The sequence below is a fragment of the Pollachius pollachius genome (assembly GCF_949987615.1).
Source record: "Pollachius pollachius genome assembly, chromosome: 14".
Classification (NCBI taxonomy): Eukaryota; Metazoa; Chordata; class Actinopteri; order Gadiformes; family Gadidae; genus Pollachius; species Pollachius pollachius.
The window spans coordinates 13,342,869-13,356,488 of record NC_136947.1 but is presented as its reverse complement, the minus strand read 5'-3'; the positions used below and the strand labels follow the sequence as shown (position 1 = coordinate 13,356,488).

General features: G+C 43.8%; 1 protein-coding gene across 1 annotated transcript; it reads right to left on the bottom strand.

Moving 5' to 3' along the window:
• Nucleotides 1-1,273: 1,273 nt before the first annotated feature.
• Nucleotides 1,274-4,269, bottom strand: klf17 (Kruppel like factor 17). Its single transcript, XM_079750278.1, has 3 exons — nt 4,049-4,269; nt 2,523-3,714; nt 1,274-2,354 (listed from the first exon to the last, which is right to left on the bottom strand). The coding sequence occupies exons 1-3, from the start codon at nt 4,133-4,135 to the stop codon at nt 2,179-2,181; spliced, it is 1,455 nt and encodes a 484-aa protein (XP_079606404.1). The 5' UTR covers nt 4,136-4,269; the 3' UTR covers nt 1,274-2,178.
• Nucleotides 4,270-13,620: the final 9,351 nt, after the last annotated feature.

The following is a 13,620-nucleotide window of genomic DNA, read 5'->3' as shown; positions in this document are numbered from 1 at the left end:
CAGATGTTGCCGTTTCTGGTATTTTAACATTTTAACATTTGTGAAATTTTAATTTCCCAAATGTTAAAATTAAATTTTAATCACACGAAATAGAAAACTAAATACTAAATAGAATACACTAAAGCGAAACTTAGAAGTTACCAGGAGATCACCTACCGCTGCAGTCAACCAGTGTACGGAAGTGAAAAGCGGAAATGATTAGACCCGTTTACACCTGTTTTCCGGTTCGAACGCTGGGCGCTCCGCTTAACCCCTATTGACGATCAAGTATTTTGAACATCCGTTGTCGTAACTCCTCCCTAAATGGCTCTGGTTTGACCAGAGCCATTGCTATACCGATGGTGCAGTATAGCAAAACATATTATCAAATGTGTTGCTATACTGCCCTCAAGTGGCAACCGCAATTGCATGTACTGCCACCGAGGGGCCGTGCAGGGTCAAAGGAGATTTGCAGTTTACTCGACTTTTAACAATTTACATATTTTAAAACATTGAGATCACATAAAAAACTTGTTTCAATGATTGGATGGTGTACAATAAAAAAAAGGCTCATCATTTTTTTTTAACTAAATGGACAATGATATGCTTAGATAAGCCCTGAAATGGGAGCATGCAATGTCGTCACACGCGAACACTAGAGGGCAGCGTTGACCTGCAACACAAGATGAGACAGGACCTCCCGCCTGTTGGATCCTATGCCACCGTCTCCCTCATCGCTTCATTGAGGATCTGCAGTAGGCTTATCTGTAGGTCTTCCTGGGAATATCGGCCTTACTTTCGGACTTCATTGAGGAAATAACTTCAGTTAAGGTTATCTTAATTGATAGAAATCGAAATCTTACTGATTTGCATGCGCGAGGTTTGTTGGAGGTAGCTTAATATTTGAGTAGACCTAGTTGACTCGTTAAAATAATTGTAGGTAGGCCTATGTGATTATTATGTATATAGGGGCATTTATATTAAGTTGGTTTGAGAGGTGTGAACATATGACAAGTATTAATTTATCTATTTATGTACATTTCAATTCAGCCTGTAGTACTTGATGGTTGGCTAAAAATCCACATATTTTAATGATTTCCAATGAGTTAAACGCAAAATAAAATTACATATAGGCCTATAAGTGACGTTCTTTTCGCAAACAAAAAACATTTCTCCATTTACCAACCTATTTTCCTTCTTGTTTCCTGACAATATCTGGGACAGAACTTTATTTTCCGTTAGGCAAGTGATAAAAATATGAAATAGTCCCCCAAAACACGAAAAGTTGGTTTGAATGTTTTTATTTGGTTTTTCAGATAATATAAAGCCCTTTACTACTTCATTTTGGTACAATTTGGTATTGAATAAAAATACAATAAAATACAAAAAGAAGAAAAGTAAACAATTGCACTTTTGAAGTAAATTAAGTCAGAATCTGTTATAATTCTGTTTCAAGTATCCCAGCATAGTTCAACTATTCATTGCAAGGTGTATGATCAAGTAAAAACGGGATCGGAGCCAATTCATTCAAGCATAATTACATGTTCCAATCTTGGACAATAGTTTGGAGAAACGCATCTGGAATCAAGAGCACTTTTCGGAGAGTTTGGTTTTATTTTACATCATAAATTGGCGCCATGAGATCACTTGAAACCATAAACTATTTTTTTGATTCCTCAAGCCTAAAATGTCTTGGCAATAAACAATATGAAAACATCAACAATTATATTTAAAATAGGCAGTGCTTTATCCGTTTGGACGGATCATCTCATTGAGGCCCTAGAAGTCTGACATGGTATGCAGTATACAAGGCATCTTACAGGCGTTTTTCGATTATAATTTTCCCTTTATAAAATCCCTGACCTGATATAAGTAAGCGAGTATCAAAGTTACATAAACATGTAATGTAAACATACTCAAATATTACATATGTACAACAAAACGCTTGGGTCCTGCCCAAATTTAGTGTTCGATTTCTTGAGGCCAAACCCATAAGGCATTCGCCCGCCACTCATAACTTATTCATGCTACACTGACGGTCTTAATTAACTAATTTGTCTTTAAAAGTACATAATTACAACAGTCGAAAACGCTGTGGTTCAACCCGGACGGAAGGGGTGGACTAGGAGCCGATCAGTCGATTGGAACGCATTCCAACTGTTACCGCGTTCCAATTGGTCCGAAATGTGTTCGTTCTCTTTACATGTGCCGTTTCATGTGGAGCGCAAGGTGGTCGGAGCGCGAGAAGGCCCTCTCGCAGAGGTGACACTGGAACGGTCGGTGGCCCGTGTGCTTCCGGAAATGACGCGTGAGTTCGTCGGATCTAGCGAACTTCCATCCGCAGCCGTCCCAGTTGCAATGGTATGGTTTTTCTCCTATAGAGCAAAGAAGAAGAAACATATTTAGTCATATGTTACGTAAAGGCATACAACTCTAAGGACAACAAGACGACACCAAATTCAACATAGAGGTCATCGAGGTCCTTGATGTATGTGTTTGGCGGGGCCTATGACTTACAGACGGGTACGGTGCCAGTGACGTACCTGTGTGCGTTCTCATGTGGGCCTTGAGGTGCGAGCTCTTCGTGTACGTCTTCCCACAGCCCGGGTACTCGCAGTTGTGCGTCGCCGCGCGCTTCCGGGCCCACGACCTTCGCCCGCGCTTCTGCTTCATGCCCGCCGCGTCGTCCTGCACGTAGAACTCCAGCAGAGGAGAGGAGGGCGGCGTGAGCACCATACCGTGAATGGAGGAAGGAAGCTGCGCGCGCATAGGATCCCTGTACAGGCCGTATTGTCCGTTGAACTGTGCCGGCGGCGCGCCGTCGTGCGCGTAATGGTGCGCTTGTGGCGGATACGGCGCGTTGGCGTACGGTGACAAGCGCGGCTGGTTGTGGCTATGGTGATGGTGGTGGGGGTGGAGTTGCTGGTGGGGATGCGCGCCAAGCACCGTGCCCATCCCCCCCATGTGGCACACTTTCCTCCCCAGCTGCTGCATCGAGTGCGGCGGGGGAGCGAAACCACCCGGACACTGCGCAGGGGCCGGGGCGGTGGTTTGATGGCGCGTGAGAGTCGCGGGGTGCATCGCGGGGCGCATCTGCTGGCCGTGGTCGTACAAAGGCCGCATGAAGTCCCCGCCAGAAGAAGATGACGAGGAAGCCATCATACAAGAATGCTCGTGCGCCTCTGTTTTGATTTTGTATCCAAGCGGTGGGGATTGCGTCGCTTGAGAGTTTACCGGGTTGAACACGCGCAGCTCCGTGAACTCCTGCCTGTCTATCGGTTTGGAGGCGGGAGAGTCCCCGACGCTCTCACCACCGGGATAGCTGATCTCCGGCGTGAGGAGCTCTGCCATCAGGCTGCGCACGGGGTCGGTGCCCGGGTCGGAGAAGCTCGTGCTGGTGATGTGGTAGTCGGGGGACCGGTGGGTTGAAGGAGCGTCGCAGGTCTCCTGCACCGAGTTCCCGCTGCAGCTCTCGGGCGACTCCGGGAGGAAATACGAGGAGCTCTGCTGCTGTGGGGGCGAGCACGAGCTGTCACTCATGGGCTGGCGGACACTCTCGGTGCCGATGGTGTTGGAGAGGATGAACTCGAGGTCCAGGTACTTCCCCAGCTCGTCCTCGTCCCGGGTGGAGGCGGTGAGTGGAGGGGACTCGATGATGCTGAACTCCACCTCGATGTGCGGGGTCACGTCCCCAACACCTGTGGCGCGCTTCTCCGTGGGGGACACCTTCCACAGCTGTAGGATAAAAACACATGACCACGGTCAACATCCACCCCGTTGCATCATTCAACCTACACATTTCATTGAGCTTCAAATGACGCGCATTTACTGCATTGCTATGATGTTCATCATTACATTGAATTGACGTCTACAAGAACTCGAATAACTTTTTCAAATAAATAAATAAATAAATATATATATATATATATATATATATATATATATATATATATATATATATATATATATATATATATATATATATATATATATACAGTAGTTCACCTAACAAATACAGAACGTCCACGATATTCTCGTCAGAAAGCGCATCACCATGCAGCCTACTTACGTTGACAATCTCCGACTGCTTTTCGTCCATCGACTGCAAGTCGAGGAAAGAAGCGGCGGAGAGCACCACGGCTTCCGCGACCTCCATTCTGCCTCTTCAGCGACAAATTGGACAACAAATACTAAACAATGAGGACGTTTTTGAAGCGGTAGACACACACCAGTATCGACTCTTATATGTCCATGGATCGGTGTGTGCGACCACGCCAGTAAGGCACAAGAGTGAAGGACGTCAGTAGAGCAGAGTACAGCCTGAGTCTATTTTATATAGCCATAGCCAATGGGGGCGTGGCTGTTCTGACACACCTGCTTCCCCTTCGATCAATCAGAACGCAGTCCTGCCTGTGAGAGCGGAGAATAAGCAGTTCCACATCCCAAATACAAAATGTTAGTTAAATCGTCCTATTTAAAGTAGCCCCATGTTGGCTAGTAAATAATAGCAGAAGTGCTCTGCTTTAACGGATTGTTTATTGTGGAAGCGTAAAATATAATTTATAAAAGATGATGATTATTATTATTATTATTATTATTATTATTATTATTATTATTATTATTATTATTATTATAGTATAAACCAGTACCTTTCTTTATTTATCTTGGATAAATGACAGGTGGAGGCCGGTTTCATGAGTGTATGAATGATGTATTATCTCACACTGCCCTGTTTTAGGCCTGAGAACTATCCGGAGCCCTTGACGGCTGAGGGGCGACAGGCAGCCCGGGCCGGAATGGAGGCCCGGAGGGACAATCGTTTTTAAAATTTGTTGGAGGGCAACGCCAAAATGATAGCGTTTTATTATAGAGAAACCATGGGATTTTCCCTTGTGGGTAGAAATGTTTGATCGCCGGTTGGATAATTAAAATAAAAAAAACAATTATGCCTTTATTTGTTGTATAGGCCTACTTTAAGACAATTAATCAACAGTATAACGACTGTTTATTTCCCACCCAAAAGGTCGCTTTATAAATAAAATGTGATTGTATGAGAATAAAAGGTCTTATTTATTTTGTTGGTATTATACGTGAATTCCAAAAATATCAGCGAATAGTTTCGGCCATCTCAACTCAAGCAAAACCAAAACGTATCTCCCAGCTTCGTTATCATGGGACTTAATCTGCATTTACAAATCATTCATTTGTCCCCGAGTCGATCCGCGGTGTCCAAACACCGAGGTGTGAATGGGGCCGCGGATCGGCGTGGCCATCGAAACAACCTGTTAATCCGGACGCAAACAAAAGCGCGGATTTTTAATGATCTTTACCAAACATGACTCATATTGCTATGTTAATGCTCAGGTAGGGAAGGGAGGAAGGGGGGGGGGGGGGGGGGGTGGACGTCGTTGCCAATCTGTCAGTCCCCCTCCCCCTAAACAAATATACATATACAGAAAAACACATGCAAATTAAAAAACGAATGAATAATTCAATAAAACATCAATTTATGTGACGGTCGGGCCTTTACGTCCCGTACCCACGGTGTCCCGGGCGGTTGTGAGCTGGACGGAGCAGAGACAGGTTTTTATACTAGATATTTTTAAACGGGCCCACCCAAATCAGTGTACAGGAGCCAAGGGAATTGAGTCAGCTTCCTGCTGCACGAGGAAATACTGCGCGCGTGCTTCCTCTCCCGCCGCTCCGAGCGCGCGCAGGCAGCGTGGCCTCTCTGCCCCCCCATAAACTGAAACGATCCAGGCTTATAAAAACATTTGACATTATTGCCTTATTCACGAGTAGCCCCTTATGACTCACATATAACCACTTTGTACATTGACTTGAAATAAGAATTGTCTAGGTAGCCTTTATTATAAAAGCCTTTATTTGTGGGTATTTGTTTAATATTAACATTTTTAACAATAAAAAAAGCCAGCTAAGCACTTTGCCGTTGGTATAGATGTGTGCAGTCTAGTGATGCGTTAATTTGAACTCATATTTGGCACACACACACACACACACACACACACACACACACACACACACACACACACACACACACACACACACACAAAATGAAGCTGAGGACTGCAGATTAGTTTTGAAACGAATAAGCAAGGGAATACAGCCAGAGGAAAGTAATTAACAAATGAAGAAGCATAAATACAACTGAACAACAGTTCAGTGAATGGGGGTAGGCCTGTTTGTGATATAGTCAGTAATGCTTTCTTTCTGATGATATATTTGACTGCAGAGTCATCAGACTACCAATGAGGTGCTATATCACCTTTTCAACAGGTCACCCAATTTTTAGGCCTGAGAATTCTTGTAACCAAATTGGATAAACAGTTCATTGCAGCACACTGAATACTTTTAGACATGTCAGCAATCTGTCACGACCCCATGTGCATTTCAGGCTAACATAATTTATACACTGTATTTTATGTGACGTGTGTTTTGGATACACAACACATTTAGATACAATTCCAAACAGTGCTCGTATTACTACTTGAAATTGAAATAATGAATCGGTTAATTCATTATCCATCTCCATCGCCACTCCCCCACTCGCCGCCTACGCTCCGCTGATGTCAACCTTCTCACCTCCATCACCAAGACCAAGTATCGCACCCTGGGGGACAGAGCCTTCGCCATCGCCGCCCCTCCCCTCTGGAACTCCCTCCCTCTGGCCATCCGAAACTCTGACACACTCTGTTCATTCAAAAGTCAACTAAAAACTCTTCAGGACCACCTACAACATTTGACAAATCATCCTCTGCCATCTTCCACTCTCTCCCGCTCTCTTAATGTGTTGCCTATTGTTGTGGCGTTGTTTATTTTTTCCCTTTTGTTTGAGTGTCTGTACTGTCTGTATGTATTCCTTTCTTATTTGTAAAGCGTCTTTGAGTATTTAGAAAAGCGCTATAAAAAACTGATAAATTATTATTATTATTATTATTATTATTATTATTAACTAAGTGTTTTAATGACTGCTGCTCATTGTCTTGTTAATGTGCACATGGTAAACAATTGGAAAGGAAAAATTAACTATTGTGTTGAATTTAAGAAATAATAAAAAAATAAATAATAATAATAGGGGCCCGCCAACTTCTGATGTTCATGTTGAGCGGTGACTCAGGGGCCAACACGGCTAGGAACCCACCTCGAGCACACTGAATCTGTCCTTCGTCAGACAAGCCCATGCTGGCTAACTGGTTTAGTGGCATTCAGCCAGGCTAATGAAGCTATTAGCAGCTAGCTGTTAGCCTAATGAGATCAGGATCATAGGTGGTGAGCAGTCTACCGCCCAACATGCTGGGGTGGCCTGGTGTGTGAGTGTGTGTGTGTGTGTGTGTGTGTGTGTGTGTGTGTGTGTGTGTGTGTGTGTGTGTGTGTGTGTGTGTGTGTGTGTGTGTGTGTGTGTGTTTAAACGGGCTAAACGTTACATAGGTTTTCAGTCAATGTTTGTGAACGAGCTTTAAGGTACTTAGCTAGGAAGAGCCACTGAGAGAGAGAGAGAGAGAGAGAGAGAGAGAGAGAGAGGGACGGTGAAGAGGAGAATGATGAGAGAGAATACAAGAAAAGAGAGAGGGGGATGAGAGAGGAGAAGATAGGGGATGACAGAGAGACAGACCGAGCGAGTGAGTGAGAGAGAGGGAAAATAATACTTAATAATAGTATTACTAACAGTAGTAATTCTCAGTAAAACAGAGCTTCAGGATACACCACTGCCCCTGTGACTGGGGACGTTTTACACCCCAGTATCAGATGAGTTCAACAACAAACAAGCCAATATCAACACAAACAACCACCACGTATACACCAAGTGATTTGCATTATGCAAATGGCTGCGGCCAATTCCGATTCAAATTCACCTTGCATTCACGGCAACAAACTTTACATTAATAGATAATAATAAAATGCAAAATACCTTGTGTACCTATGGTAAAGAAGCGTTAGCATCAGAATCACATAGTTGGCAGGTAAGCTCAGGGGTTCAGTTTGTCTGTGCTACAGGGAATATACATGGGGTAAAAGATAAGATAAAAACAAGAAATGCTAATTACAGCATTAGGTCATTTTATATAACGTATATTCTTTCTTGGGGGTGTGAGTGTGTGCGTTGGGGGTGGGGGGTCAGGGTATGGACAGTTTTAGATCGTCAGCTTTAAGTGGTCCTGATACATAAGGGACAAAGCACACTACAAGCTAAACGAGAAAAACAAAAACATAATATTATAATTACTGGTTGAAGTCCCTTCACTGCCATATAAAGAGACTGTGTAACACATGAAAACAAAACACTTTCTCGCAAAACCAATTCACAGTGCTTCCCAAAATGTAAATAAATCGCCCGACAGAATTTGCACCTGATGTAAAAGACCTTCAGAGTCAGGAGTCCTTAAGTACATGCACAGTACGGAGGGCTCAGCCCCCCCACCTCTGGTATCACCTCCACAGGTCAGTTTTAGGCCAGCTCTCGTCGCCCATCGTACCCAGCCAGGGGGGCTTCTCTCCCCCCACCCCGCCCCCCCAGGCTCTGCCGCTACAGGTTATACCTGTTGGAATCACGAGCATGTGTGTGTGTGTGTGTGTGTGTGTGTGTGTGTGTGTGTGTGTGTCTCATCACCAAATGCCAGTGTTTCACCCACAGTGACTCAGAATATGCAATTTATGATATGATAATATTATGCATAATATGCATAATGTGAAATTATGCATAATATTACGACATAATATACATTATGGGAGGGCTCGTTAAATTATTATTCTTATCTTAGTATTTTAGTGAACTAGTTTCAACTCCTTATGACTAATTTGACCAATTGAACATATTTGCCATCAGCAAGACCATCGTCAATAATCCAATTTCGAGTCTCTTCTCTTCCCATTAGTTCTATTCTATTCTCTTCTATTTCATTCGGTTCTACTCTATTTGAGGAACGGTTGAGCTTCAGCGCAGACCCCAGGTCTGACTGCTGCTTTACTTGTCGACTGTTTCCATCCCGAACCTCTCATACATCACTCCAGGCAGGCTGGTGTTCAGACACCATAACTGAACAGTGCTTTATGAACTAGACCCCTGAAACTAAATTACGCAATGTGTAACATGTGAAGTTTGACCACTGTTCAATGTATTTAATTGTACTTCATTCTGTTTGTATGTTTAGAACATTCAACTGTGGAAACCGAGTATTAACCAAGATTGTACATTGTGCAAGGGCTCATCCAGGCAGAAAGTGCTCATGGGTAATAACAACCAGAGGGGCAGAGTTAAGTTGTGTCTTCTCCTGGCCCAGTTAGCTCGTCTTTCAGGCGCTTGTGCACTGAGCTTCCCTAGACAGAGAGGGAACTGTAGAAAGATGGAGGACAATGGAAGGGTATCAGGGTTGAAGAATCACATGCAGAATATTTGTGTTTTGGGTTATTCAATGCAAAGGGCAATGTGTGTGTGTGTGTGTGAGTTTGTGTATGTGTGTGTGTGTGTGTGTGTGTGTGTGTGTGTGTGTGTGTGTGTGTGCGTGTGTGTGTGTGTGTGTGTGTGTGTGTGTGTGTGTGTGTGTGTGTGTGCATGCATATTGGTTTCCATCTTGTTTGAACTGTATTAAATGACAAAGCGTGCACAACTCTAATCCAGGCATTATTTGCCTTTGTCGTCTTCCTGGGAAGTGGGAGAACTTGTGTGTGTGTGCCATGGTGGCGCTGGGAGGAAACATGTTCTTACTGGGCAGTCGTTTAGCACACGCTCGTGTCTAAAGTGATTTGCAGGGAGTACATGGTGCCAGGCGTCTGGCTTTAGGAGACCTACTGTTGGCATCGGAGTTTGAACACAGAACATATATGCCATCTTCTACAGCTGAACCAGCTCCACACAGGTCAACACGTTGTCATTTAGGAGTAATAAAAAGGTGTGCATGTTGTTTCAGGTCTCCATAGCGAGACGAGCACATGAACACATCGTTCTTCCGACAACCCATCCCAAATTTTGTTCCCGTGTGATCGATCTGACTCTAACATCCCTGATGGAATGCCAAATTACATCATTGTTGTCATAATTGTCTTGATTGGCGGTCTGATTGTGATCTCTTTGATACTGGTGGCAGGCCATGTAGAAGCCAATGGAAGCTTGGCAGAGCGCAGCAGATCAGCTAATAAGACGGTATAATGATTTGATTTATTGGGTATTGCGGATTGCGTGTGTTTTTTTTGTTTGGGTTCCCATGGCAATGGATGCCGGAGGGGGAGGAGTAAGGAGTTAACTGGGATCTGGGGCCACCTACATGTGGTAAATTGGTAATAAACCATTAAATATATAAAAATCATTATTATTAAAATATAATCATTTTTATTGCCGCTTTTACAACCTGCATTAATCAAATGAATAAAACTGATTAAACCAAATGCATAAACATAGAAAGGACAAGCAAATACAAATAAAAGGTTCTTAAAAAATGGAAGAGGCTAACACAAGAGACTACTTGTCTCTCTATCTGTCTATATCAACCTATCTATCTCAGTCACGCAAGTAAAATACATTTTTTACCAAAAATTGGGAAAATGCCTGTAACCTTTGCTTGTGTTGCCTAATGACCATTGAAGAAACAAAACGATGCAACAGACATTGTGACGGTTGAAAGGTAGCTGTCAGGCTCCTATCTTATTTCAAACACTTAATTCCTTGTAATGACCAGTGTTGCCACAGTTACCTTGAAAAAGTAAATGTGATTACTAGTTACTCCTTAAAATAGTAACTTAGTTACTTTACTGATTACTTGATTTTGAAAGTAACTACAGTTAGATTGCAAGTTACTTTATTAGTTACATTTGCAATGTAAGTGAATACAGAGAGAGAGTGAATACAGAGAAGGGTCATTTAGGCGCAGGTAGGGGTTAATGAATACAGAGAAGGGTCAGTAAGGAGCAGATAATGGTTAGACAGTACAGAGACTGATTATTAAGGAGCAGGTAGGGGTTAGACAGTACAGAGACACGTCATTCAGTAGCAGGTAGAGATGAGGGCATCTTCTCAACGATGCCTACAGGCCAGGTCAAAGAGCCTAGCCACTACGCTATCCAGAAGAAGCCAGGGGAAGACGATCTGCCTACCGTCTAACTCTGAAGTGGATAGCCAGAGTGACCTTTAAAACGACAGGAGAGGTCTTAGAGGTCGAGGAGGTCACGAGATCTTGTTGACGTGGGTTTGTGCTGGTCTTACTCATGACCCCCCCCCCAAGTCAGCATTAGTTTCCGTCCAACATGTTTGCTACTTCTTTTATTATTCTGTCTGGTCCGACTGCAATATTGCATTAGCATCTTCTCTGTGGAAAAATCATAATTTCATATCCACCGAGCTCAATCATGCCAAGGCTTTGGTCTCTCTGAATCAATTTGGTCTGTGGATCCAAGAAGACAAAAGTGAACCAGTGAGTGCAGCTTTAAGTTCTTAGTGTAAATGTGTGTGTACATGTGAGCTGAAAGTTCTGGGAAGAATGGGAGACTTGTTATCCCCATGTTAGGACCCTTCCAACTCAGCCGTTTTTTTATGATTGTAGCGTCGTCGTGTGACGTTTCTCAGAGGCGGCCATAAATATCAACCGTAAGAAAATGCCCAACTGGAGCTCCACACATCTGCACACACCTTGTCCCTTCATCGTGACATCAAAGTGCCTCGGCTGACGCCAAGAAAAAGAATGTGTCAGGAGTATAGTGTTCACAAAGTGGTTGGCAGCGAAAGATAATTGTAGATTTCTTCGACCTAAACATCGGAGTTTACGCCCGTTTTCGCTTAATAACCGGGACCAAACGGCATGGATAACTATGTTGAAGATCAAATAAGATAAATATCTTAGGTAAGGCAAATTCCCTTCAACGTTTAAAACAAAAATTATACGATTTTGGGAGGCCCTTTAAAGATGCAAAGGAACAGATATGGTGTTAGCAAGGGTACTGAAACCAGGATGGTAACGATAGGCTATCTAGTAGTGTTACTGCGTTAGTTCTCCTCTCTGCTCACATCATGAAGGATCAGACGGAAGCAGAAGAAGAGGCCGAGCCATGAGCATACCTGCCCAGGTAGACGATCAGAATTGAGGATGGGGGAGGGGTGGCTCAGACAGAGAAGGTCGGCCTTCATTCTTTCTCTCTCTCCCGTGCCCTCTCTTTCTTGGCCTGTCCTATTGACCTTTTCAGTGTTCCTAAAGACAGAGAGACAGAGACAGAGACACAGAGAGGGAATATGAGACAGAGGAAGATAGAGAAAGTGAGAGAGAGACAGGGTGAGAGAGAGACAGAGAGTGAGAAAGTGCATGGGGGACAGATAGAGAGAGAAAAAGAGACAGCAAGAAAGAGAGAGAAAGAGAAAGAGAAAGACAGAGAGAGATAGAGAGAGGGAGAAGGGGGAGGGGGGGGGGGGTCTCTGTCCCCAGACAGGAGGTCTGCTTTCCTCCAGACGAGACTCGACCAATTACAAAGACAAAGGACGAGAGACTATAGAGATGAGTGACTGGGAGCCAGGGAGCCCTTTTCTTTACTGGAGGCTGGGGGGCTAGTGGTGAAGGGTGCTCTGAATAAATACACACACACACACACACACAGAGACACAGAGAGAGAGACAGAGAGAGAGAGAGAGAGAGAGAGAGAGAGAGAGAGAGAGAGAAGGGGGGGAGAAAGGGGGAGAGATAGAAAGAGAGATTGAGGGGTAAACAAGGGGGAGGCTATTCAGATCTTTAAAAGTTCCAGGCCAACAACCGAACGAAAAGTTGTACACAGATAACACTAAACCAAGATAACCACACGTCTCCAGGCCCCGAAGTCTGCCTCAGACTAGGGCAACATGATGAATACTCATATGTATATATAAATATATATATATATATATATATATATATATATATATATATATATTGCACAATACACTTGCTCTTTTTGGGTAAGGCAGCATTAGGGTTAGGCCAGCATGTTTGTAGATCCACGCTCGTGTACACAATATGGTTGATGCGATGTTTAAATAGCGGCGACTCGGTTTCTGTCTCCCATAGCTATCCGACCCTCATACCTGGTTGTTTTCGAAAACTCAATCGCACAGCACTTAGTTACCACGCAGCCACTACGATATCACTTCTGCCCTTTGAGTCTTAATCCTCGCCCACAAGTGGCTTCGGATAGAAGCCGAGACAAAAGCGTTCAAAATGAGCAAATGTCAAAATAACCATCTGACCTTCTTTGACGGGCAAAGCAGTATTGTGTTGCCGTTTTTTTGTTGTATCAGCCAGCGCCGCTAACCTCTTGAAACCCGTTCAGCAAAACATAGACTCAGAATCAGTCTGTATGAATGTAACCTCAAAATGAAGATTAAAGAAACACGTTCAAACAAACACCATCATGTTTCCGGACTTCAATAGGAAACAACACAGTTTTTGGGCAAAAACACAAAACGTTTAAAACACGAAACACTCTACCCTTGCCCCCACACGTGCAGAAAGGCAGTCAATCTTGGTAAGCTGTTCTTCTGTGTTCCGAGTGCTTGTTCCCTTCTGAAAGAAGATGAATATCTATGGCGTACGCCTCCCCTGTCGGTGCTCGGCGAGGGCACACAGTACACCTGAACCTGCAGGGCCTTGTATAATAGCTGGCACCGACATC

Bases quoted from the DNA above. Each gene is read 5' to 3' on its own strand.
- klf17 (XM_079750278.1), bottom strand. From the start codon at position 4,135: ATGGAGGTCGCGGAAGCCGTGGTGCTCTCCGCCGCTTCTTTCCTCGAC. The intron at 3,715-4,048 runs GTAAGTAGGCTG...TTTATCCTACAG, and splicing joins AGCAGTCGGAGATTGTCAAC to CTGTGGAAGGTGTCCCCCAC. The intron at 2,355-2,522 runs GTACGTCACTGG...TTTGCTCTATAG, and splicing joins CCACATGAGAACGCACACAG to GAGAAAAACCATACCATTGC.